This window comes from Leptosomus discolor, chromosome 6 (assembly GCF_034619465.1).
Source record: "Leptosomus discolor isolate bLepDis1 chromosome 6, bLepDis1.hap2, whole genome shotgun sequence".
Taxonomy (NCBI): Eukaryota; Metazoa; Chordata; class Aves; order Leptosomiformes; family Leptosomidae; genus Leptosomus; species Leptosomus discolor.
Genome location: NC_141396.1, coordinates 59868233 through 59895680, shown reverse-complemented (window position 1 = coordinate 59895680; position 27448 = coordinate 59868233). Strand labels below are relative to the sequence as shown.

The 27448-nt window shown below is 43.7% G+C and overlaps 1 protein-coding gene across 4 annotated transcripts in view; it reads right to left on the bottom strand.

Annotated features, from left to right (window-relative positions):
* PRKAG2 (protein kinase AMP-activated non-catalytic subunit gamma 2) overlaps positions 1–27448 on the bottom strand; it is a 220769-nt gene that overhangs the window by 93725 nt on the left and 99596 nt on the right. Inside the window, exon 1 of one of the 4 annotated variants that reach the window (XM_086467065.1) lies at positions 19000–19105. The exons of 2 other annotated variants lie outside the window; for them this stretch is intronic. In XM_086467065.1, the coding sequence (XP_086323191.1) occupies positions 19000–19105 (106 nt within the window). Of the gene's footprint in view, positions 1–18999; positions 19106–27448 lie in introns of those variants that run through there. One more of the 4 variants, XM_086467067.1, reaches the window with a different exon arrangement.

The following is a 27448-nucleotide window of genomic DNA, read 5'->3' as shown; positions in this document are numbered from 1 at the left end:
GGAAACCAACCCAGAGGCCCCACCTGGAAACCTCTCCTATCAGGAGATGAAAGGCCAAAATTAAGGAAGCGGTATGTCAGCTAATGAGCACTGACGGGGCCAGTTAAGACTTTTATAGGCGGATTAGATGGCAAGAACTCACCCATGTACCTTCCACAGCCCATTAAGTCATTAGAATGAAATACAGGGAAATAGAAAGCAAAAAACCCCCCAACTTTCACAGTTTCTGCTGCTTTCTTTCTGGTTCTGGGAGTCTGACATTTCCTTCTCCTTTTCAGAAAACTCAGAAACCTGTTTTCTGAGGGTGAAAACCCTTTTTTGTTTGTTTGTTTGTTTGGTGACACACTGCATTACTACTCATGCTACCAACACCTTCTTTCTGGAAGCGTCAGCACGCCTTTGACTTTTGGACTCCAGGCTGTGTGCCCTGCCTCTCCCTCAGTCACTGCATTGGTAAAATGAAGTCCATGAGCACAGGTGCCTCCCCTAAGGAAATACCTACAGCAGAGGACGCTGCGTTTCTAGACTTATTCCCAGGATGATCCAAAACTCACTGGGAATGCAGCAAAGATTTACAGGGGAGAGCAAATACCAGCTGCTTTTCCAAGAGCCTTACAATGCTTCGACCAGCATTTCATATTCATCTCAGTTCAATCAATCTTCAAATCATCATTCTATATTAATGTGCATCAGATGGTGATAGTTCAGATAAATTAAATTAGGGAAGATTGGTGGATATAATGGTGAATATAGCAAGATTCTTGCAAAATTAGGCTCTCCCTCCACGTTCAGCGCTCTTACCAAACGCAGCCTCGCAGTAGGGAGCTCTGACTTCCACGGGCTTTGCCAGCTGGGTAAACAGAGAAGTTAAGGGAAGAACTGTAAACTTGACCTGACACCCAAATCCATAGAATTAATTCAAATAATTGCCCAAGTGCCTTAGCTAAGGCACTGAGCACTCAGTGGATTCACAGATTGCTGAGGACACCCTGTACCACTGAAGACTGTTCTGGCACCTCTGCAGGGCTTCAGGAAGTGAACAGCCAGCATCTCAATGGGAATATTTTTATCTGATTTATCCAAGATCACTCAGCAAGCTCTGATCAAGGAACAAAATCTAAACCCCTCTTTACCTCCCTTTCTTGTTCTAAGCAGTACATGCATTAACACCCCGATCTGGTATGGCAATCCTAGTCATCTGAAAGTCAGCAGCATACTTTCTTAAGCATCCTTTTAAACCTCCTAATAGAAAAAAATCTGGGCAAAGATGCTGACTGCAACAAAGAGCATGTCTGTACCACAACAGAGAGATATGCAACTGCAGCCACGCAGTCACCAAGCTGCCAACACCTTGGGGTATTTATGCAGGTGGCTGGCTGAAAGCTCCCTGCCACGGGGTTACCTGATTTAACTAAATTAAAGCCTACTCTGCACCTGCAGGGTGGCTGTATGTAATCACACTGTGTCAGGGACAGACACACTCACACAGTCCATCAGATTTCCTCCAAGCGGGCCACCAAAGTGCATTAAAAATGTGGTGGTATCCATTCTGTGTGCTCAGCAGTATCTGCTGTCGTTGTGAAATTAAGGATATTCCATGGGCCCGTTTAGTTTTCCCAAAACCAAAATATAATCTCACATTTAAAGGGACATGGTACCCACAAAAATCCCATTCTGCCTGAATTTCGCTGCTTGCTTTTACTCACCCCTCTCCCTTCTGACACAACCAAAAGCTAGTATAGAGAAATAGGCTTTCTTCTCAGTTTGGTTATTCTGGACTTTCTTCCCATTTCCCAAGTATGATCCTGCTGTTTTTCTGTTTCCCTTGTGTGGACTCAAGAAGAGAAAGACACACACACACCCCCCCCTGCCAAAAAAAAAATACCTGGAAGATATGAAGCCACTACAGAAACAGCTCTTCTGTCCCAATTATCTAGACTCTAAGTTGTCCCTCTAGTTGTGAAATACACAAAAATCACTGCACCCATCTGTCAAAGATGGGTAACTGCGATGAAATCACAAGAGGTAGATGGGCTTTCTGCTAATGTTTTCCATGCCATACATGTTTCTATGAGAGAGCAGCAGTGGCTGTTCAAGTCAGGGTGGTCTTTATCAGGATGAAAGAGGTGTGAGCTCATCTTGGAATTAGATGGGCTCTCATTTCAAGAGAGGCCTCACTATTTTTTGGCTTTATCTTTCTCGTAAACCCTAATTGCGTGGTTCTTCCACTCTGGTGCTCAAAATCTCTTATTGAAACAGATGAGTGAAAAAGAAATGCAATTTTCATAGCTACTATTGATGAGGTTTTAACAGCAACAAGGAAAGCTGGCTGAAATCCCAGCTGGCCAAAGGCGAGGCTGTCAGGTCCTCTTCCCTGTGTCCTCACACAGCAGCTAGAGGAAGGTGTTGTGAGACACCAGAAGCTGTGTAGGAAATAGAGTGTCCCCAAGAACATGTCCAAGATTTCAGATCCCTTACAGAGGCTGCATGTAGGACATTTGTTATTAGGCTGCTTGGCCTGGGAAGATATTCTTGCTACTGAGCTCCTTGGACTGGGGCAAGGACTGTGGATAAGGTGTTAGCACCAAAAATGAGCCCTTTTCAGTAACAGATTGTGGAGAGACCCCATGCAGCCAAGAGCACAACACACGGCAAAGCATTTGGGTGAGCGTGTAGAACATCCAGACGTTTCAGTCTTTTCAAAATTATAAGCAGATCTCTACTCTGAATATCCTGGATGAAGGTCTCAAGAGACAATTGAGAAAAAGAGCTTGACAATAAAGGACTCAAATGCGAATTCACTGGATGTGAATGTAATGGGTTTGCATTTATGGAGACAAGCAGCTGACCCTTCACATCCAAAATCTTTCACACGTGAACTATTACCATGCAGCTCAGTTCCACTGTTTATCTCATTTCATAATTAAGAAAGATTTGGCAAATTTAAAAAAAGGACCTTCTAGTTACCAAAATATTACCACTAGTAACTAAATCACCGTTCAGCACGAAGTCAGTGTTTGTCCCTCTACCCTTCACAAAACTATTTCAACTAGAAAAATGAGCAAAGACCTCTGCAAATGCACCTGCCCATGTGAAACACATACTGATGGGAGAGCCGATGCTTGCGTGGTTAAAGACAGCTGAGCACAAAACATCGTCTTTGGATACGCAGATAGAAAACTGACACTGATGCAGTTGAAGGCATCCTAGAGCAAATCAGCCCCTGGGTTACTTGCTTTGTAACCCAAGTAGGAGATATAGTTTATCTGGCCTACCCTCAAAAGCCTTCTTGAGCAACAAGCAGGGCAAATGAACCACGTGATGCGGAAGATCAGCAACGCTAACAGAAATATTTGTTCCACATAAACTACACCGTCCAAGTGAGTCAGCCAGCAGATATGTCCCCTTCACCTGAGCAGAGAAATGCAATTTGAAACAGCAGGTCTTAGGGTGATCGCTTTGAAATAAAATTTCAGTACTGGTTTTCATAGTGAATCCATCCTGGCTGAATTCCTTCATCTCTCTGTGGCTCAGGCTCATCATCTTCTGTAAAAAGGAATGAAGACTGACGATGCTACTGCTATCCCAGATCACTGTACATTATGGCAGATAGAGAAAATGGATCATAAAGACTCTTTAGAACTGCTACAATAAAACAACTCCATTGAAATATTTAGGCAAAATTCATTTTCAGTAAGTAACACTAAAAATGTTATGTGTAGATCTAATTAGTCTTTTTCAAATACTCCTGTTATTAACACCAGTCCTGCTACAGGCCCCCACAACATCCCTTTTTTACCATCTTACCCTATTGAAAATGGATTATTTGTGTGCCTTGCCCTCTCTTGTAGATGTTGTCTTTGCTGCTACTCTTAGCTAGGATTTACTATATTTGATTTCTTCCCTGTGAATGAGAGTTAAAACAAAAAGACCTACTGACTTCAGCAGTACCCCTGTGATTTAGCTTCACCCTCCCTGCTACAGTGTGAATGTCAGCAGCAACCCACTCCCTGCTGAGCAAAGCAGCTCAGCTTTAAAGCGTCTCTTAATTGAAGTTAGAAACTTCTGTGTGCAAGTAGGAGTCAGCTGGGGTGACACTCAAGCTACCAGTGCAGTGAAGACAACTCCAATTTTCATCTGCTACAGTAATTCCTCTTCTTGTAACAACTCATTTGCCTGAACAGCCTCTCATAAGGGGTTTTAAAATCGCATCAGTCACATTTCTTTTGTCAAGTCTTTTCTCAAGGTTCAAAAGAGGTCTAGGAGACTGAGGGCAAGGAGGGAATCAGTCTGCATCATCATATCACTTTCCTGAAAAACATTGCATTTGAATACAGCTTAGCTATTTTGTTCTTACATCAATCACAATGCCTGAGTAAGCAACACAGAGCTGAGACCTGTTACTTTTTCTGTGTATTACTACATTTGACATCTCGTATTTCTGTTTAACGAGAAGGCATCTCTGCAGTGTCTTTGATGAAGAATATTATTGCAAAGAACATAATCAGCTTCCCCCACATCATCTTGTCCTGAAACATTCCTTCTGCTGCTAGATAATGGAATAAATCCAAGATTTCCATGTGAGCGCCTGTTTCCAGCCCATCAGCGAACAGTGTTTTCTCGTGTCTTAACTACGTGCTCTTCAAACTGTCTCCTAAACTGCAGGCATTGAAGCTCCCTTCATATTTCCTGTTCTTCAAGATGCCAGTTGAGCTGGGATGAGCTCTGACACCTGCCACTTAAACACAGCATTTAGTGACATCTAAGTGGTGAGTAGGTTTAGTCTGGGATAACAAGCCTGAATTTTAGAAACCGAAATAGGGATACGGACCTGTCCCATATGCCTTCAGACCTCCATCCAGGATTTTTCTTCCCTCTCCCTCTCTCAAGTTGTAGTCCCAAGAACTTCAACATCCAGCTTTTCATGGCAGGAAGGTCTATGCGTTGGGTTGTGTAGCCCCACACGGGACAGAAGTCTGCTCCACTGCAGGTTAGCTGGCACTTAATCTAACTTCTATTTATCTGAAACATTAAAACAGGGAAAACTTCTGCCAGCTTGATTTAGCTGATTAACAGCTTTTGGGAGGAGGATGCTCTTAATGTATAGAGCAATATCATTTTACAAATATAGATAATTATTTTCCAGGAATGGCTATATAAATTAAATAGTTTTGATAAGCTATGTCTGCTAGGATGTATGTCAGGACAGTTGTTGTCACAAAAACCTTTGAAGTGAACAAGCTCTGCGTTTCAAGTCTCACCTATTTCTGCCTCATTTTATTGCCACAGCAAGAAGGGACACAGGACATGGGCAGGGGCTGTACATGGGGACTGAACTGCAACACACCAGTGGCTTACCCGTGCCTTTCTCCTCCTCCAGGCAGGAAAGGCACGGTAGCCATACAGGGCTGCGATTAAATTTAGGATCAGACTTTGCTGAACTTGTCCTACTCATCACTTCTAACCTTGCTTTTATCTGCTCAGCACTTCACACCTTCCCTCTGCAACATCAGCCTTTTGCTTTCAGTCTCTCCTTATACCTTGATAACCATGATGCTAATCAGAATACAGGAAGATAAGAGTCAAGGAGGATTTAGACAGAAAACTCTGAGGCTGGCCAGAAGAATAATGAGGTGACAGGCAGATTGCTTACATAAGGAACTGATAATGAAAAAGGACATTGACGCAATGCGAAGACCACAGAGTGAGGCTCCCTCTGTAGTTATTAGTTACTTTCACAACATCTTGATGGGATGGATCAATATCATCAGAATTGTACAGATGGGAAAATAGGTTTTCTAATCCCAATTGTGGTCTCTTCATCATAAAACTCTGGGCCTACCTATACATCAGTGATTTTTCCCGTGGCATATATACATCTACACGCCTCTATCTGCCGCATCACCTCACATACTAACTGAATATAGCATAGCTGTCACCACCATACTGGAACAGGTCTAACCAGGCATGGAGGCGCTCCAGTGTGAACTGGCACGCTGTCGGGGAAGCGCTGCTCTGGAGCAATTTGCCCACGGTTATAACATATCAGGAAGGAAAAAAAACCCAACTCATTTGCACATATAAGGTTTTTCTCCTCAGCTAGAGGAATGCAAATGCCATGCAGCCTTTACATTGTCTCCAACGGTTTGGCTGATTATCACATCTCTAATTCCAGTTCACACAATCCACACAGCACTTTCTTATTATGGATGTGCTGCTGACATGTACAAAGACTGATTAGATAGTTAGACACAAGCCAAGGAAATAATAAACACACAACTCCACTTTTCAGAGAATTATTTTACTATAAACTCTTGTGTGGACAGTTGAATTTGTCTTCGCAGTTTGATCTCTGCCCTTTCTTAGCAAAAAACTTTCCAGTTATTGAGTTAAATCTTCCTGACAGATAAATCACATTGTAATATCTTTCAGGTTTATCATTTTCCCATCTGTTAGACAGTGAACTGTTCTTGACTATCCTTACTACAGCTCTTACAAAGCAACCCTCCTCATCCTATCAGTGGGCCAAGAAATGCTTTTCCTCTTGTACACATGTCCCACCTTGCAAACGTACCATTCCTTGCAATCAGCCTAGGAGAAAACCACACCACAAAGGGCAAGCATACTTCTTTTCAGGCAAGCAGCCACCTGGGTGGCCACGAGATGTCTTCTGGTTGCATGCCAGAGGGGTCTGGCTAAGAGTGGATAGTCTGCACAGGTAAACGGATGAGCTGCAGAATAAAAATATCCTTCTTTTGTGTCAAGCTCTTCTGGTCAAGCCCCAGGATGGCATGAGTGGTGGTCTCATCCTAACTAGTCACGTATAGGCTGTGCTCAAAGGCAGCTTCGTAATACAGAGGTCGAAGCTGTACACTGCAATAGATGACCATGGGTTTCTACTGACCAACGTCAAAGAGGAACCAATATAACTAGAAAAGATGATGAAAAGGCTGGTAAGATTGATCGAAGGTACGGAGTTTAGGAGAAGATGACTGCAGGGAAAGGATATGATGGAGGCCTGTAAAATCAGGCATGGGATGGAGATGGCAAACAGGCAAGGGACCATCTGATGAAAGCAGCAGGTAGGAGGCTCAGAACAAACACAACAAAATAATTCTAATACATCATGTTCTTAAACAGCAGAACAGGTGACATTGTAAGTGTTAGAAGTTTGGTTTTGAAATGGAATTGGACAAGACCCTGGAAGAACTCTTCAAGGTCTAGCAAACACCAGCTTTAGGTCAGGACACGAGCCACAAACTGCTGGAGGCTGGGAGAGTACCATGGGAAACATCCTTATGTTCTTGTCCTGCTCTTATACTACTCCCCGTACCCATGTTACGGGCAAGTGGAACAAAATGAGACTGATCTGACCGATCGTTCTGACCTGGTGCATAACTGAAAATGGGCTTCAAAGCAGTAAAAATAGTAATGTAACCTCACACCTACACAAAAGGTGCCTTTATTCTAGCACCATCCACACTATGATTATGATAAAACACTTAATTTTCTATAGCCTAAACTTTAACATTTGTAAAAGGATACTAATGCTGCCCATCTTCTAAAGGTACTCCAAGATCTACAACTGCGTGAATAATACAATGACAAGGAGTTACCCGCATTATTAACCAAAAACTCTCAGCCAGCTGAGTGTGTCAGTATGTGCTGGTGCACAAGTCCAAATAGTCAAGGGTCTGTGACAAGGCCTTAAAACAAGATGTAAAAAGACATCAGACACTGATTTTGATTTTCAGAAGCACCAACTGTCACTGACTATTTAGTACACTTTGAGGTCAAATCCTCCTTTTTGTGTTTATTTTGGAATCTAGAACAGGGGGGCTCGAGCTGCTGTTTTCAGAGGCGTGAAGAGTCAATTCCAAACCTATGTGGCCTGTTTACGGTTATGAGATGTTGCAACAGCAGTGACAGGATCAAATCTGGTGGTTCCTGACTCCTACCAGGAAAGAAGTTGGGGAGGAAAAAGCAAGCTGGAATTGCACTGCCTGCAATGCAGAGAGGATGTATTCAAGGCACCTTTAAACACAACACTTGGATAAGCCCTGTCAGCACAGCTGCAAAGCCTGCCTGGGAAGCAAGGTAAATTACAAACTCCATTACAGGGCAGCTAGGAAGCTACTACTCTCCTTTAAATTAGCTATTAGCTAATTTGAAGTTGGCTTCTGTAGAGTTACTTTGCACAGCAGGGACTGCAGTAGAAGCATACTCATGTCTATGTGGTCATCCAGGGTCGAGGCAGTGCCATGAAGCTACCTTGGCAGCTGTTCAGCTGCAATGAGACTCAGACTATTCCCCATCCCTGCACAGAGGACAAAAACTCTGCTATTCTGATTTCTTCAGTCTAATTCTTTTATTCTTTTCTAGTTTAAGCTGACTTTCCCCTCCATGTATGCAGCCTCATATCTAATTTTCAGCTGACAGCAAGCACCAAGCCTATTATTCCAGGCCCTGACCAGCCACCAGTTCCCTCCAACAGAGAAGCAGCATCTCTTGATCTCAAGACAGTTTTGTAATTGAATTTTAAAGAGTGCTGCTCACTCCTGTTTTTCATAGTAGGCTTTCATTTCAGCTGGCGGCTCACTCGTGTAACATAACCATTTCTCTAAGAGTCTCTTCAGTTAGGGTTAGTTTTGCCAATCTTGAGTATTGCAATTTTTCTGTATTAGTCTCCTACATCTCAAAGTTAGTTTATGCTGTTGGGATTTCTTGTAGTGAACTTGTTGCTTTGCTTTCTGCTCTGTATCATACTGGTGTTTATTTTGGGAAAATCTGCTGAAGCTCTTGCTCCCCAAAATAAGTGACAGCGAGCCAGCATCATGCCTGGGGTAGGCTTATGGGCTTTGCATCACAGGACCTTTTCAACGAAAAATTTTCTCCTGTTTAAAGAACCTACGTTTCTATTTTCATACCTCCATGCCTCCTGTTTGGGAATACGCTTAGGATTGCTAATTACTTTGCAGCGCAGTTCCTTCATAGCTCCAAAGCTGATTAAAAAGAGGACCCAGTGAAGAGGTGAAGAATACAGGTCAGATCCCCAGATGGTGTAAAAGGAGTGGATCTCAAGTGAGGCAAAAAAATGTAACAAGAACTAATTCCTCTTTTTTGCCTTGTAATAATATGCTTTAAGCTTGAAAAGAAGGGTGGGAGTTTGGGGTCAGCACTATCTCTCATCCTCCCCCTGTACAGGTATTCTCCCGAGATGGTGCAAGACACCCTTAAAAGCTGCTTATCTTAGTTCTAGGAAAATGAACTAAATGTAAAAAATACACTTCATAGTACTAAATAAAAGTAACAATCAGAATATACAGGGCAGGGCCAGTTAAGTACCTACACATTTCAATATCAGCTATGTCTGCAAATTGTCACCCCAAAAAGGCCATTAAAATAATCTGACCTTTTATCAAGAGCAAACTCTTGCTGACTGATAATGCTGACAACAGGATGCTAATTCCAGCCACGTCTGGAAGCTAATTTAACCCTTTCCTGAACATCATCCATACTGCCTGTGATATAGAAACGATCTTCATGCAAATTCAGCTCTTTCCCATTGAAGGCATTTTCAGTTAAGTCTGTTTACCTTTAACAAGCTTTTCATCTTGTTGCTATTTTGCCTTCACACCTAATGCTCCATCTTCACAAGGATTTTTTCCCTTCCCTTCAGATGTAAGCACTAGCTGGGTTTGGAGGAAAAAGAAGATCGGGTATCATTTGTACTTCCCTTACAGAGGACCCTGTCCCTATCAGGTGCCAAAACACTCAGCTCTCATTAACTTCAAGGTGAGATAGCAGTGACAGTTGCTAACAGCATTCAGCTTTATTCAGGTTTTGGTCCCTTACAGATTTCTGCAGATATCAGTAACAATTTCATAAACGAGTAGGGATTTTGATAACTCAGGTACAAGAGCACAGAGGGCTATCAGGTCTAATGACAAAGCTGCAGATCTGCTTACTTGGAAGATAAGATCCCTTACACGTCTTAACCAAGCTAAGCAACATCCCACACAGTTTTCAGCATCCCCCGTGTGCTGGGTGATAACTGCAAGCACATCCCTCTGATAAAAAGTAATGCATGCCCTTTGCTAAAGCTTCAAACCCATTGACACGGTGGGGTTTCTGGATAAAGAGATTCCCCTCAAATATTTCTTTTACACAATAGCTTAGTTACAAGAGATTTCAAATGCTCCAGCCTTCAGTCAATAGCTGACTCCACAGCTCTCGCTATCACTGCCCCTTTTGATTTCCTTTGGTTTTCTTTCCTTGAGATCAAGGTGATCTATTTTTAGTGCAGGGACTGGTTAAGTGAGGAGTTGCTATAGTGACAGATAGCTGATACAAACCAAGCCCCACTGCGATTCCCCCAGCTGGTAAATGAACGTTACCCAAAGTGGGGCAGCGTCCGGGGGTGCCCAGACACTGCTCAACTCGGGGAGGGGCGGGGGGGCACTAATAACTGCCCAGGACCCTCAAGGTGACATTTAATATATATGAAATAGCCAGAAGGCAGCCTGGGTGCCTTTTGTAGGAAACACACAGCTTGCTGCCTTTGTTGGCCCAATAAATGAGTTGGTGTTGATCCTGGACTTCACAGTGGTCTCCTTCTGCTGGTCTGCTGATACAAATGAGCCGTACAAGCACCCCTAGCTGCCTTCACCCAAGAAGTCACTCTGGTCTTGAATATTCATCAGAACAAGAACAATTTTATGCCAGTGTTGAGAATCGAGTGGGAAAAGACTCACAGTCTGGATATTTGCTACTTCAGCTTTCCTTGCAACCGAACAACTGAGCATCACAGAAACATTAGCTGGAAAGGACGTCTGGAGGTCTCTTCTCTAATGTCCCACTGAAAGCAGGTCTGGTATCAACCAAGAAGCGGGTCAGCCATGGCTTTGGCTAGCTGAGTCTTGAAAATCTCTAAGGATGGAGAGTCCACAACCTCTCTAGGTTACCTGTGCCAGTGCCACACCACCCTCTTGAGGGAGTTTTTGCTAACATCCAGTCTGACCCTCTTCAGCCACAAACTCTTACCTTTTACTCCTTCTTTTACTACCTGCCACTACTAAGACGACTTTGGCTCTATCATCTTTGAAACTGCCCTTCAGGTAGTTGCACGCTGCTATTATGTTGCCCCGTAGCTTTCTCTCTGCTGGACAAAAAAAGCCCAATTTCCTCAGCCTCTCCTCACAGATCCCAAAACATCTGCTCTAGGTGCCAAAATATCTTAGTACCCCTCCAGGGAAACCCTCTCCAGTTCCCCAACATTTTTTTGATGAAGGGACCAGAAACTGGACACCCTATTCCAGGTGCAGCCCCACCAGCACCAAGTGGATGGGGATAATAACCTCCCTTGACTTGATTGCTCCATCCCTCTGAATGTAGCCCAGGATGTGATTCACCCTATTGATAATTTTTTGATAATTTTCCAGATTATATACACCACAACCCCCAAGTCCTTCTTATTGGGAGTCAGGCATCAGTGCCCAGCATGAACTGCTGCATAGGCTTACCTCACCATCCAGCTCAATAATGAACATTATCAGTCCCTGTACTGATCCCTGGATGTTGACCATCCCTAAAGTCAGGGATGTCCCTTGGGAAATGCCAACATTATTCCAGCTTCTCATCCTTTCAACTTAGTCCTTCTCTCAAGGAGACTGGTACAATCCTCACCTCTGATTTTTGTTGCCACTATTGCAGCAAGACCGTCTCCGTTGCAAACTTTCAATCTTCCTCATGTCTCTGATTGACTTTGCATCTCATTTCTACCTCAGCTAAATTGATTTCTTGCCCTATTCTTGTTTATTATCTCTAATTATACTATACACAAGCAGTAGAGATGTCACAAATCAACTGTTCCTCTCCAGGAGTATCGCCTGCCAGGAAAGGCAGGATTGTCGCAATAATCCTGCGTACGCTATCATAATTCTTGCAGTGACTGAAATAAAACCGTGGGGCCAGATGGGCAGGATCTGTTAAACAATCCGGTGACTGTAGCTCTGAGCGTGTCAAAAGGGTCCTTGTTACCCCACAGAGAACACAGCGCTGGGAAGCAGCTGTTTTCTGATGCCTGGTAAAAACTCTGGAGAAACAACAGGATGCTCTTAATTAATGTCAGCTAATCCTATCGTCCCTTCTCCAGCTAAATCACCCCAACTTTATCAAGGAGGAGCAGAAAAAGGACAGGACAGGAACTCTTCAGTGCAAGCGTGTGATGCAATGCTGGGCTCTGTCCTTAAACCAAGTAAGGCTGCGTGACCTTTCTGGCACAGAGTGTTCAAGCCTCTAAGCCAAGCCTGCCAGCCGCACAATGATATCTTACAGAGCAGCCCTTCATCTCTTGAGACCTAAGCCTTCACATTTCAGTACGACTGCGTAATGACAATAAAATGGCTAAAACAATTTCAAGGCATGAAATCTCACCATTCCCAGCACTTTTAAGTCCTTGAACTGCTTTTAGGTTGGACAAGAATAAAGGTGAAAGTAGAAAACAGCTGAATCCTGGTAATTCCTGGTATTTGCTGATCCAATAAACCTGACAAACAAACTGCCTTAACAACATCTTTGAAATTGCACTCTTGGGCAATTCACTGAAACTTTGAGCAAGGAGTCAATAGTCCAAAGCATTGATTTCTAATTAAACAAAGGTACCCACTTACCTAAATGCTACTGTCAAATGGAATTTTAGGCTGTGAACACAGATCTGGGCTTAAAATTTGCTTTTAAAACCTGGCAACAGCATTTGTAATATAGATGCATGGGAGTATAAATAAATTGTGGTCTAGCTTAGCACATTCAAATGAAGTAGAAAGTCAGACTAGGATAACAGCTTCTTATACAGATATTCTTCTGAAAGTCAAAGCCCTTGAAAAGTATAAGTGAAAGAAGGAGGAAAAAAACCTGTTGCAGTAAGGATGACACAATTTGATCATGCATGTAAAACAGTCATTCCAGCGATTTTTGGCACATAGGTTGTGACCCTCCAGCATTCAGCATGAAGACACTTGAGGCTGCATTTTTAAGCTGAGATGTCACGTATGAAAGTCTTCTCTGCACTATTTTCTTTTCACCTCAAAAATTAATCAGATGATAGTTAATTTAATTACAAGGTAACTGAGACAGTTTTCGAGCCTTACATACATAACCAGAAGTGACCTGGTACCTGAAGATAACAGAAGTGAAGGATGGAAAAAGGAAATCCTAATAAATACATAAATATCATCTGCTTTCAGAAACCAGCGGTGTCTGCATCTGCTTTCGCTCACAGTCAGTGCTCGGCTTCCTTCTGTCTCAGTTTCTCCCTTTCCACCTCAATGAACTCATCCTTATACTTGCATTTCACAGCTTTATCTAGATTCAACTCCAAGATTTGCTTTTAGTTTCTCTCTGTCTTTCCGGAACAAAGTTCACCCTGCTGTTCCAAAGGACACTATTTGAACAGCAGCAGAATTAAAGTATCCTTAAGACAGTAAAAAAACTGAAGTGTCTCTGATGTTGCTGTGCCTGGGGGACAAATACCTGAACCCACAAGCACCAAAAAGGGCCATAACCACATGGACCGCTCCCAGATGGGAGCTCTCCCTGCCCAAAACCTGTACAGTTTGTAAAATTGCCTGCCAAAAGGCAGGCTGGCCCTGCTGGTCTCGCCCACTGTGTTGTTGACAACGGCGTGTCAGTGCTGAGTAATTCAGTCATTTATAGTAATATAGGTATTTTTGATCAAACTTTGCAACGAGATGCATAGAGCTGCCTGGAGCATACTGGGAAGAACTGCCGGTGGGCAGATTCATTTGCAGCACTGATCTGTAAATTTGTGCCTTGAAAGAACATACTGTTTTTTTCACACGTATAACCTGCCCTTCAGACAAAAATAACTTTCTTTGAAAATAAATTACTTGGAGAATTTGCATTCTTGGACAACTCACCATGAGGGCAAAGAGCCTACATCTTCTTTAAGCCCACAAAGGGCTGCAGAAGAAGGATGCTGCTGGGCTCTGTGCCAGGGAGGGAGGGAGGGAAGAGTCTGGGGCAAAGCACTCTGCTCAATATACCTCCATTTCAATTTCCACCATGCCAGTGAAGGTTTTCTGGGGTTTATGCCTATCCGAATTTACTGGTACCTGCTTGAAAATACCTTGCTGATTTGGTCACAGTCCTTTCCCCCCCATTCAGAATGCTTTAAAGCTGGGATGTGCCAGAAAGCAGCAGCACAGTGACTATAATGAAGCAGAAAATGGCAAAATAAGAGTCCCAAACATTTCATCAGGCTCATCACTGGTTTTCTTTTTCCTCACAACCAACTGTAGAAATTTCACAGCTTCCAGGTCTCAGAGCCCTCTGTAGTACAAGATTAATCAGTACTGATCAGCCAGGGCTGCACATTTTCTAAAACAACTGTCAGCTCAACAGAGCATGAAAACCAGCAGGGAAAATCATTAACAAACCAAAGCGGTCTTAGTTTCTCATGCCCGGTCTCTGATGCTGGTGGTTTTAAGCCACTTTTCAGGAGCAACAGGATTTCGCTCTTTCAGTTCATTTGCAGCAGCTGCTGGAACATGCAGTGAGCCCCTCGCTCTTTTTTATTTCTCCAGAAATTTTTTCACCATCATTTCTCCCCCAGTGCCTTGTAACTGAAACTTCCCACCAGAATGAGAACAAGAAGTATCTCAGCTCCAGTCCTCCCACAAGCAGCATCACCTGCTTTGGAGTGAAGGGCTGGATGAGCTGCAGCTCCCCAGGCTGGAGGAGGAGGAGAACAAGCCCTGTCTCCTCTTGCAATCACTTCTGCATCCTCCCCCAACATGTTTTCTGTCCCTCCTCTTGGAGCAACTATCTACAATCCAGCTCATACTGATAAACAGTGACGTGAGCCAGGGTGAAGTATCCCCTGCATTTCCATTTGAACTTAGAGAGCTTGTGGTTTGGTGTAAGTCCTTGCCCATGGACTGCTGTCTGAGCTGATCGCATCCTATAGCACGTTAATTCCACATGGTGATCACTGATGCAGTCACCACATCTCCACTGTCAGGAAGGAAGAGTATGGTTTCTCTGCTTGACGCATGATTCACATTTACCCTCAGCTCCAGGGGTCAGTGAAGGACCATGGCAAACTATGGAAGAAGCCTCTTGAGTTTTTGACTGAGAGGTGAAGACATTTCCCCTTGGGTTGAGTATTTAAAGATGCTTTAAAATACGACACCTCCCAGATCTGCTCTAGAGCTTCAGCAGCCCTCCATCCCATTAAGGTTAGCAGGGACACAGGATAACACGTGTGCACCGAGTGCCACCAGTGTGGCTACAGCAGTTACAGAGCGACTTGGGGACAAGCCCCTGCCCTTTGCACCAGGACTGCCTGATTCATGCTTTGGCCCCACCACGTACATGTTTGCACGTGTATGTATTTGGGTCTGAGTCATTCAGCAGGTTCACTTCTAATTTAGTCCTAATTTGCACCCAAATTGTAACATCTGGAAGAAAAATTGTCCTTGAGAGTGTTGTTGAAGTGGGACAGGTCTGGGGCTGAGGTTTGCTTGGAGGCCCTCGGATCCAGCTTGTCGGGGCTCAGCTTCAGCCCCTGACAATTAAAATCCACATCGACAAAACCCCTGAGAGGAGCAGCTTAGGCAAGGAGACGCTCCTGGGCATTTCTCTGTAGCTAAAAGCCTCCAAACTGAGCGGTTTGAGGCCAAAAGCCTGGGCCCAAGGCAGCGCCAGGGGTCACGGCAGCCGTGTGTGCTGTAGAGCGGCTCCTTTGCTGGGCTCGGGTAGGGAAAAAACACTTTTAACATTATACCTTTTGCATGTGTCATTCAATCCTTCATGGAGTAGAAGGTGTCCTTTAAAGGGCAGAGAAATTAGCCTCGCTGGGGCCAGAAAGCTGTCCCCTTCGGAAATGCCACAGAGCCTATCTGTTTACAACACACAGGGCTGCAGCAAGGCCCAGCAGGCAGAGAAACTGGCAGCAACCCTGGAACTGCAATAGGAAGGAGGAAACTCTGTGGTGGTGATCCAGAGGCTGGAGAAATTTGGGGTAATCCCAGTCCCCGGCCCTGCCAAAATCATACTGCATAAATCAGCTTCCCTGCTGTTTAGTGGATAGCTCAAGCTTTGAGGTCTCTCTGTTGGCTGCTCCTCTCCCAGAGCAAAGCTGCGGGCTCTCTGCCTTCACCTTGCAACTCTCCCTGCTCTCGTTTGCTCCTGGTGCTCATTCACGCTTTTCTCCTTCCCCTCTCTGTGTGCTCTCTGCCTCTGTTTGGCCATACTAAGGTCTCCTCTTGCTGTTCACTTACAAGGCTCCAACCCAGGGAGCTACAGGTATGCCCATTCTTGCCAATGCCACCCACCACTTCTCCACCAGGATGTGAACCTCTTCATCGGTGCAGAGGAAAGATGGGGTTTAGCTCAGTTGATACACAGAAGAAAGTACTACTTGATAACTTTAGTTGCTGTGGCCTGATGGTATGTACCTCTGGGAAGACAAAAAGCTGCGCTAGCTCAGTCCTATTTACCACAACCGGAGGATTCTTCCTTAGAACATCTACAGAGATGGCCAAGAAAAATCAGAAATTCCAGATTCAACTAGTCCAGGTGACAAAGCACCCTTTTCTGGAGCATCAGGGGATTTTTTCCTCTTCTTTCCCTTTCCACCCCTTTTCTGCATACAATCCAAGCCCATTCAGCAACAGGGAGGCTGCTGTGGCTACACGACTACCCCAGGACAGTGGGGTGGGAAAGCTCATGTTGGATTGCCATCATTCATTTCTCATCCCTGATGACAGACGGCAACTAAAGGGAGTGCACCAATGCGTGACCAAACCTGATGAGCCACCAAGTCTGGTTGCTACCAACACTCCTGCACGTCACTAATACTGATCATAAAACCTGCTGAGCACCAACGGTTCCCTTGAGAGCTGCTCAGAAAGTGTTTAGTAAGGCATAATAGCTATGAGATACATATTAAATCTAGCAAATAATGCAAAGCTTTTGTTTTGACATTTCCCTGCAAATAATTAAAGCCGGGGGGGGGGGAGCATTTGTAACTGTTAGCCTGTTTCCTGAAAGGAATCCAGACTCTACTGGGATGGCAGAGGCAACTCCCATGGCAGCACATCCAAGGCCAGACAGTAACGCAGACACATCCCGTTTGCTTTTTCCTACTCTTGTGACTTGGTAGCTCTCCGTTCATGATGGAAATGCGATGCAGGGAGCTGACCGGGTCACGCTCTACAGGAATGGTGTGTGCAAAGCCTGTAGAGTAATTACCGTGCAGAAAACTCCCTCATACTCGCTGCGTGCCACTGGAGTGGGCTACAAAACTGGATTAATGGGAATGAAGAAGAGCACATTTTTTGGGCATTTATGGAATTACACTTTCAACTGGCTTTTTTAACACTGTCACAAACATTAACAGTTCATATAGCCAGTACTCCTGCCCAGGACGGTGCAGGACAAATTATTTTCTCTGTGGAGGAAGATAAGGATGGGGTTTAGAGTTAGACTGTGAGGAAGCAGACTTGCAACACTATGTTTGGTGCTTCCAGCAGCAAATCCTTTTGCAGATGTTGGCTATTCCCATCCCACTGATGAAAGCACAAGAAGGTGGTGATTTAGTGGCTCAAAGTACCATTATTGACTCAATCAACAAATCGTACATGTGTTTCTCCCTAGGTGAGAATGCAGAGGTTTTAATTAGAAATTTGGGAATAAATTTTACATCTGGGTGATTTGTAATTTAAAACTTCCTCTCTTCTTGTATAAACTCTCTTATCTGTCTTTGTGCATCTTGCTGACACTTTGAAACTCCAAAGACCTGGGTCATACCTCATTCACATCACCTTGACCTTACTACTACTCCAGCAGAAACCCTCAGACAGGTTTAGGGGAACGTAGAACGTAGAACAAGGCACAGCACCTTAGATTTAAAAAACACTTTACAGAAGAGGAACAAAAGGAGAAGGATTTGCAAGAAGGACACCTTAAAAACAACACAACTGACCACAAAATAAATTGCAAAACATTAAATAAAAGAAAAACAAGCTTTCTGGGCAGCCACACATCCATCAATTGCAACTCCCCGTCACTAAATCTGTACATAGATCTCTGCACCGTCCATATGGTCTAACACTACTCATATGTTCGTCATTCTGCTGGATTTAACGCAATGACTCCTGATAGAGAGTAAAAGAGAGCCTTGCCTACCCTTTGCACAAGTCAGCCTCTCTAAACTGTGCCTGATCTGGCTGATTCAGTGTAACATCAGTTTTAAACCTCTTAGTCACAGGACAGAATCTCTCAGCAGCACTCATTGTCTTTGGGGAACATCAAGTTGTAAAACAGCTACGACTAGCCCACATAGGAAATGCATTACACATAATATTTCTCCACTATTCTTAAGGAAAACAGTCAGATCCTGTTGGAAAACCCCTTGACTCCTGGCCAGCTGATCCCTATGTGATAAACAGACACTCTCCGACGCACAGAACTCAACACTTCTACTACAGCTAACACTCAGTGACCAGGAAAAGCTTTTGATTAATGCAGGATGGTCCCTAACTGCAACTCAAACAGTTATATCGATAACTGCAGTATCAGAAATATATGTTTTTAAACGCATTATCAGACTGATACGCAATTCTTCTCTACTTAAAATTAATCTTTCAACATACAATGTTAGCCCTAACAGCACTTAGTTACTATTCTTCAATTAAAGTAACATTAGTCAACAGCCCCTTTTGAATGTATTACATAGTGTTTACTGTAAAGTTTCCTGTGCTGTCACTCTTTTCCTAAAGGTCTTATCTGATGTGTGCTACAGGTGCCAGCTCAGATGTTCATCTCTGGTTCAAACCAACATAGAAATAACCTCCACCCAACAACTACACAATTCAGTCACAATTCAGCACAAAACTGTTGCTCAATTGCTAGCTCGGCCCCCACTCGCTGCCCTCTCCCAAAGAGCAATGGTGTTCCCTCCTTTTCAGTCCCTACCGAACAGGCCACGAGGATCGGACTGGCGTCTCTCCGAGCTTTTGCACTGCTCCTTTCTCTTCTTGCTTCCTCTAAAGCTACCAAAACGCTTCATGAGCTGCAACATGCGCTCACGCGGCAGCAGCTGTTGGTCATGCCCAGGATGGAAGTAAAAAAAGCAGTGTGAGGGGCAAGGCAAGGTGTCTCTTAAGCTGAACGCCCAGGTGAGAGAAAATAAAGCTCCAGGAAGACCATGCAGCTGCAAAAAACGTCCAGCTTGCCGGTGGTTCAGCTCTGAGGCGCTTGGTTGTGGTCTTTGTGAAGAGCTGTTCCGCAGCAGGCTGCCAAACCTCGCACGCCACGCGCTTCCAGTCTTAATTCCAGCATACGGTAACTCGCCTGCAAGTATCTGTGGACACGGGGAGAAGTTCAAAGTCTGCCCAGCTTGCAGCCGCAGAGCTCTTATCCGTGAGCCGTCAGAAGCCTCAGAGACCAAAGCAACGTTTCCCAGCGGATCAGCTCATGCGGAAAAGGTCAGGAACTGCCTGATAAGCTCCCTCGTTTAAAAAATACTAACTATGCAAAGGAGCCACAAGCCCTCTTGAAGGGAATTGTCATGTGCAGCTCGGCATGATGACTCTTTAAAAAGGCTGTAAAAAGAAACCACCCCTGGACAGACAATTCCTGGCAGCGAGTGTCCCGGGCACACTCGCACCGTGACATGACATCACCCAACTATTTTGATTCATGTGTGCTGGGTCTTCACAGTGACAGCATAGTCCAGCTGCCTGTCGATGAGCTCCGAAACACCCGGCCTTCCGCAACCGATGACTAATGGATTAATGGGAACGAGCTTCTGCCAATTCATAAAAAGAAGGCTGATACTTTCTGGAAACTGTAGCCGGAGCAATGGGCTGGACTTTCTCTAGTGACGTGCCCTCCCCAAGCTACGCACAGCTATATGCTCTGCATAGATCACTCCATTCAAATTTGCTGTCTGCAAAGCAAAAGGCACCCGGGACAGCTGTTTGTAACACAATTGAAATCCACCTCGTGGTCTTTTCAACGAGACAAACATTCACGGGGCTGTTGCTCATCCCAGTCAGCCAGGGTGAATTATGTAGGCTCTGAGTCTGTACATTTAGAGCTGTTTATTTTAGGAAAGGGTTGATCAGCGTGGGCTAGATCTTGAGCAGCTGGAAAGGCGTGCAAGAATGAACCAAGGCATGGTCAAACTATCGTAGCCAACCTGCCTAAGATTACAGTAAATGTCCTGTTAAACCAAAAGCTTTTTTTAAAGTCACAGAGCACCAGCCTTTCCTGTGGACATCACTGGAACTTGAGGCTCAGGTCTTTCAAATATCAAACCCTGTACAGGTGATGAGAGTCTTATCTTTTTAATTCCTAGGAGGAATTAAAGGCCATACCACCTTTTTCCCCTACAAAGCCACATGCCTTTTTCTTTGTGCCCATGATTGCTCCTGGGACTTTAGAAAGGAGAAGAAAAAACAGCCATGAATACTGCAGAAAAGACCTTTATCAACACAGATTCCTTAGAAGCTCTGGTCTTTCAGAAAGATGGCTATCTCCAAGCCACAAATGCAAGCATGTCCGGGGACTTCAGGGACCCCAGAGAAGGTGCAGAGGTGACAGTAGGTTCCTCTGCCATCCTCAGCTACCAGGGACATCCCTCAGTCTACCCTACAGAGAATGTGTAAGACAGTACAGACAGCACCTTTGTTCTTCTACCTAGAGACCAAAATCAAATCATTGACAAGGCACTTAATTACCTTTCAGACAAGGCTGCCACTGATACCCAAGTGAGGAATCACGATAATTAATTTAAGGCTATTCCCAGCCTTTCCTGTCCTGATTTGTCCTCCTGCTTTCTTTACCCCCATCTTTGTGGCCCTGTTTCAGCTCTTCAAGTGAAAATGACAGTGCTTTTCACCAAATAACAATCTTTTGCATAAAATAGACTGTCAGCACCATGCTTTTAGAAAGCCCCTTCTCCAGCCCCTCCCTTGAGGCTCACTGTTTATTCAGCACAGAGGAGAAGCAGGTGGAGCAACGAGAAGTGCTGAGGGATTGGCAAGGGAAAGCGTCAGTGTTACTTAAATATTTGTTTTAATGTAGCTGTAGGAAGTGTCAAGCTCTTCACATCCCATCTGGCCTTGTGTGACCACCACATTTACCTCTGCAAGCTTCATCTTCACTGTCCCTTCACTTCATTCTGCCATGCTCATGCCACCATGACTGAGACGGTAGCCATAATGGGACAAGCTCTGGCTCTCCCCATAAGCATGTTTTATGGGCCAGCTCTTAACTTACTTTCATGAGAGCAATGACCTTCACAGTCCTTCCCATTTGAAAACCAGCTCCCCAAAACTGTATCTTCCTTGCTGCAATTTAAGCCTACTGCTTTTTGTCTCATTCACTGTGCACATGGAGAACAGATTGTTCCCTTCTGCTCCAGAGCAGCCCTTGACATATTTGAAGACAGTTATCCAGTTCCCTTTCCAGTCTTCACTTGGCCAAAGACGCAAGAGGCGCTGCCTATAACACCAATGCAATCTGGACCTCAACTTTCCCCTCCTTAGAAAAGCATTCCTCATTCTTCAGTGGCCAAACGACTGCTGAGAACCACTTAATGTCATCAGAAACCAAAAAATTTAAATCCCTTTTTAATGAGATAAGAATTGGTATTGCTTCAGCATGGTAACAGCCCTCTTTTTGATAGAGGCCAAGGATAAATTGTCGCTGATGACCTTTTCAAGCAGGGCCATTGCAACAGGAGGGCTCACTTCCCCTTATTAAGGAAAGCAGCAAGACCCTAATGTTTCTGCACAGAGCTACCAGAAAATGAAACAACGCTGTTTTAACAACTGACTTTCACAGTAATTTCTTTAAAAACGCACTAAGTGCTTTCAGTATGATCATTTTGTCTCCCACAACTAATGGTCTAACAGGTACTAGCACATTTACACCAGATACTACATCTTCTTAATGATTCCAGTGGAAGGATCTTATAAAACTAATAATAAAAAGCTGAGCTTCAAAGAGCTCCTTTGGGGCCATCTATGTTCTGGAGATTGAAAACACAAATCCCTTCCAAACAACCATGAAATTGACTCTTGTCAAGCTACTTTAAAGTCTCCCAAATTAGTTATAGTATATTATGTTTCTTGAGCTGCATAAGGATAACGCCATCCCCTTCCAAAAACCATATGCGGGCTCACTTACCAAGCATTGGGCAGCTTAATAAAATTATTTGGGCAGAGGGAGCAAACACACACACGTGTATGCATGTGAAATGCTTCCCTAGTCCTGCTCTATCTTCTAATCTGGCCAGATCTGAGCCATTTCACAGCCTTAGAGTAGTCCCTATGCTGACAACTGCCAACCTGCCTCCACCCCCACCACCCTCTTGCCCAGAGTCATCTGTTCCTCTGACAGTTTTACTTCAATGACCTAGCATCAAGTCCAAAAAAGAGCCTAGAAAAGGCTTTAGAGCTGAAAATAGACCCACATCTCCTGGAAATCTCCCTTAAACCAATTCTTGCCTTTATCCCATCAGCCGCCTGTGTGCCCAACTCACCCAGCAACACCCTCCCCTGCTCATCCCAGCCCTCCATCTCCTTAAACTACCTGATGGGGTTGGGGTTTTGTTTGTTTGTTTGTTTGTTTTAAAGGGAGGCTCACAAAATAGAAAAGATAAACCTCCTTCTGCTGTATTTTTCACTAATTCACAGGGCCACATAAGGATAAGAGTCTCATGGCAGGAGTCATCTCCAATCCAACCCAAAAAAGCCCCATCCGTGGCCAGGCTCCCTTTTCTCAATGCTTCTTGCTTTTCAGTTCTCCATCTCTCAGGATAAAAGCAGCTTTTATACCCACCCCCAGTGATTTAATGTGACTCTTCAGGCACTAACATAACAAAAATCTTCCTTTCTCTGGATGCAATGTGAAGATTTCTCCTGTGAGGTAAATTGGGAGTTGAGTGTTCAGATTTGGTCACCAGATAGGACATATGCAAAACGCCATCGCACCAACCAAGCGCAGCCATCATGGTGTGTCTGACCCAGATATCAGAGTTTTGAAACACAGATTCATCCATCTCAGAGATGTGTAAATTCTGTGCTGTGGTGAAAATTTTTTAAATGCTGATATTTTGAGCCATTTCCTCGCTTCTCTTTTTAACAAGAGCTTTAACCTGATAGACAAATGCAGCAGCAGAGTGTGGGGCAGGCAACGGGGACCAATTAGTCCTATCAGAGCTTATTCTGAAGTAAAAATGGAAAAAACAATACTTTCCTCCTTGAAATTTAAAAGCTTATTTAGCACCAAACAGGGAGGCTAAAAAGAATATGTATCCCCTTAGTGACAATTAACACTTCAACTGGTTTCTGACTGCAAATCAGCATAACCAAGTATTTCCCTTTCCTCATTGCTGAGAATATCCTTGTTCAAAATTCCCTCTGTTGTTGTCATTGCTCAGAGAAATAAAGTTCAGATCCACTCTTAGAAAGGTAAAGCAAGAACCACGTTTGCATTTCTACATGGATCATGTTTCTCTGCCTCGTTGTCCTTAAAAAATTCCCTAAATTACAATTTTTCTAATTTTCTCTTTTAAACTCTACAGACTGATGTTGGCAAAATTAAACATTTTCTATCATTTTCAGTGGTCCTGGAACATGCTTAGAAGCCTCACAACGCCAGACTGTTTTTAACTGAAACTGTATTTCATATAAATAGAAAACTTGGAAAATATTCCAAAATAACATGCAAATAAATACGTTAAAGAGAACTTTGCTCTAAAAAAACCCCAACCGCTCAAGAGTACAAGTGATGCAATGCACAATAACAAAAAGCCTGTTTTGCCTGCACACCATTTGCAGGCTGGCTGAACAGAGCACGCAGCCTGCGTTTTCAAAGGGAAATACAAACTACCACTTTCTCCATCTGGTCCAAGTCCAGCTCACACTCCATAAAAGAACTGCAAGTTTATGACTCCAAGCTGGGCTCAATTACCTCCCATAATCATAACCAAGTGTTTCACTGTAATGAGGTTTTGTCTTTATCCCCTTTTTTTATACTACTTCATGCTGCTTTCACTGCGCATTAAGAAAGATTTCAATCTCTGAAGCTGTCAGGCTGGCACTAAATTGGTTTTGAAAAATCTGAAAGTTTAATTTTACTTCTTTTTAGCAGTCCCAAAGGTGCACACCAGATTCCCCAGAACTCTTGGTAAATTACTTATAAATTACATCCTGGCGTCTTTGTGATGTTTTTCTATCCTACCTTTCCAGAGCGTTTAATACAAACCAGCAGGAATAGGAGTAATGGCGATGGTAGTTTTGGCATATTGGTGATTTCTAGTATGAAAACCACTGTATTTCAGGCTCAGAGCACCCACCCCAAAAGACCAATAAGCTGGGATCGATGACTATGATCCTATCCAAATGATAATTTTATCATTTCCCCACATCCTACTAATAAACGGTGGTGCATATGTTTCCAGCCCTCACTTCTTTAGCAATTTCAGTTTGTAATGTGAAAAATTGAGCTGTTCTTACATATGCCGCAATCTGGCTGTGCTTAAAAGAGCAAAACAGTATTTGATCCAGCAAGTACAGGATGTCTGGTGTGACAACACCACTCCTAAAATTTAATAAGTACTCAGGTAAAGAAAACATCTCAGCAGTAACTTTTACAAAAAAAATAACAGGCAATAAAGTCCCTTAGAAGCATTTTTCCACTTGTGTTTTTCTCATCTCTTCTTGCTTCTATCAAGTCTTTCAACCATATCCATCGACAAAACCTTGAGAAGGAGATAGGATTCACTGGAACACCACAAATCTCTTTTTTGTCCTCCTCCTCTTCTTTTTTCTTTCCTGCTTCCTCACTTCTCATGCAGGATTGGAACATATTAAACAATGTTAAAAGTTAAAACGGGCATTGTAGGGCTGAACAAAATAACTCCTTCAGTTTAAATCAAAGAAAAAGTATTTCAGTCTTTCAGAATGGGATGCAAAGTGAATGACAGCAAATGAATAAAGCCAGAAATTACGTCAAGTGATACATTAGAGATGGCCAGTACCTGAAGAGTGAAATTCACACCACTATCCCACAGCGAACACCCCGAAACACAACAGACTAAAAATCAGAGCACCGTGGCTCCACAGAAATGCAGTCCTCCACTGACTCTGCCTTAGGAGATTTATTTGGAGAGAAGAGGAGAACTTGCTGAATGAGCAACAGTTTGCACCAATCCTTAGGTGTCCTGAGATGTCAACCCTATACAAATGCAGCCACACGTTCGCAATTCATATGCCAGTAGAAGCATTACGAGTAAAACAGCTTCATGTACGTTTACTGCAGTTTTAACATCCACACTGGTGTAGTTATCACAAAATACAACTTTAGTGATGAACATGCACATTAGAAGCAATGCCTTCATCCTAAAATCTAGGTGGGATGATGAGATATCAAAGTAATTTTAAGTTCTGTATCTCTCTGCTCCCCAAAATAAGCAGTTGAATCTGACAGTAAAAGCCAAGAAATTTGCTTACACACAAAATAAGACAACAAAGAGACTTTTTTCTTGGCTTGGTATCAGTATTATCTGCTATTTTTGATTGAAAATAATCTTAAGTGCTCCCTAACAATAAAAAATGCCTATAGTGCAATGCTGGGGGTGACAGTCATCCCACAAGTGACCCATTCCTATACCATAGTGATATAATAGACGTATGCGTTATATATACTACACACACAAAATTAGAGACAGTGGTCAGCAGCATCCTATTAGACTTGTGAGACAACACAGAAATGGTGACTGAAGAGAAAACTGAACCACACCTTGAAAAGCTAAATGCTTAGCTAACGCTTGACAAGCCTTTCTCATTCCTGGCTCCTGTAACTTCACTGATGACTCTCCTGTTCTTCAGTGATGAAAGAGGGACCTCATTTGGTTCGGCTGCAACAGAGCAGCAACTTCCAGAGGACGGAACCATTGCCAGTGAGCTCCTAACCCCAAGAGTCAAGGAGTTTGCACATGTGTGCCTCTCCTGCTGTTAGCCACTGTGATGGTGCAGGAGAGCCTGAGGACTACGTCCAGGTTACCTACAGGGGTATGTAATGCAGGTGTTTACACACAGTGGACACTTTCTGTGAACTATTTCAAACGTCATTTTGTTGACAGCAAAAGCACGGTCTTGTAGCATTAGACCAGCAGCGAGCTGAATTGCTCACTGAACTCAGGCTCAAAGCTCACAAAATCCCTACCGCTAGCTGGGGTATCCCTAGGAAGGTCTATAACTACTTATTCTATAGCCAGGGACAGTACGTTTACATCAATGACTAAGGACATTGCACAAGACTGGATCCTAATCTGATGAACTAAAGACAGGCGTAATGCCAAGAGGGGAAATTCCTAAAGGATCACCCAACACTGCATTGTCATTACAAGTGGGACTGCTCCAGCAAGGGGATTATAATAGAAAGGGAGGAATCCACTTTGTGCAGCCAGGGACTGCACTGAAATCCAACCCCCTGCACAGCCTCTTTGCATTGCAGCCAGCTCCCTTCTCTATTTGTTCAAGCAACCCCTAGCAAATACAGTAGACCTTCATCTGGTGGTTAGGAAACAATACAAGGGATATATACATTAAAAAACCCTGCATAAAAAAGACCCCAAGATCTATCTTAATTTTCTACCCTTCCTTTTCCTACAAATAATGATTCTGAAGAATCGTTAGTTGTAAACAAAGGAATAAACCCAAGTACATTGCATACTTTAATGACATAATAATTGACTAACTGGCAAACCAGCTCTACGAACTTCCTAAGACAAACATCTCAGGAACCACCACCAGCTAGATCTCATACAGCACCTTTTCTTCTTCAGCAGAAGGGAGGTAAGTACCATGGTTTGTAGCTTCTTTGCGGAGGGAGAAGCAACTTTGCAAATGTCCCTGTGCAGCAGACTAGCACGAGACTGGCAAAGAACAGAACAAGATGGAGGTCTGTTGGACTCGGAGGCTCTGCTCCTTCCTTTGCAAGAACATGGCATACTGTTCACACAGTGTTAAACCACTCTGTGTGTGAGGTGGCTGTCTCACATGCCCCAGCTCCAAAGAGATTACTAGAATTAGTCGCCCAGATTATGGAAGATCTGCCAGAGCAGATGGAACTATAGAGGAGGAAACATTCATTATCACATACATGAGGTCTGGAAGAGAAATAATTCAAATCTTTCTGTTGGTTTTGTGGGGTTTTTTTTTGAGATTTCTTGCACTCAGGTGAAACATAGCAATTTTGTTAGCAGAAGAAACTGTACAGACCTTTTAAGAGAGATGAAAGCGCAGTGAGAAAGACAGACCCTGCCACTTACTGAGATGGTAACAGAGGTACCTCAGCAATATGCCAGGGTACAGAAGGGACAAACACTGAGACAGGGGATGTGTAA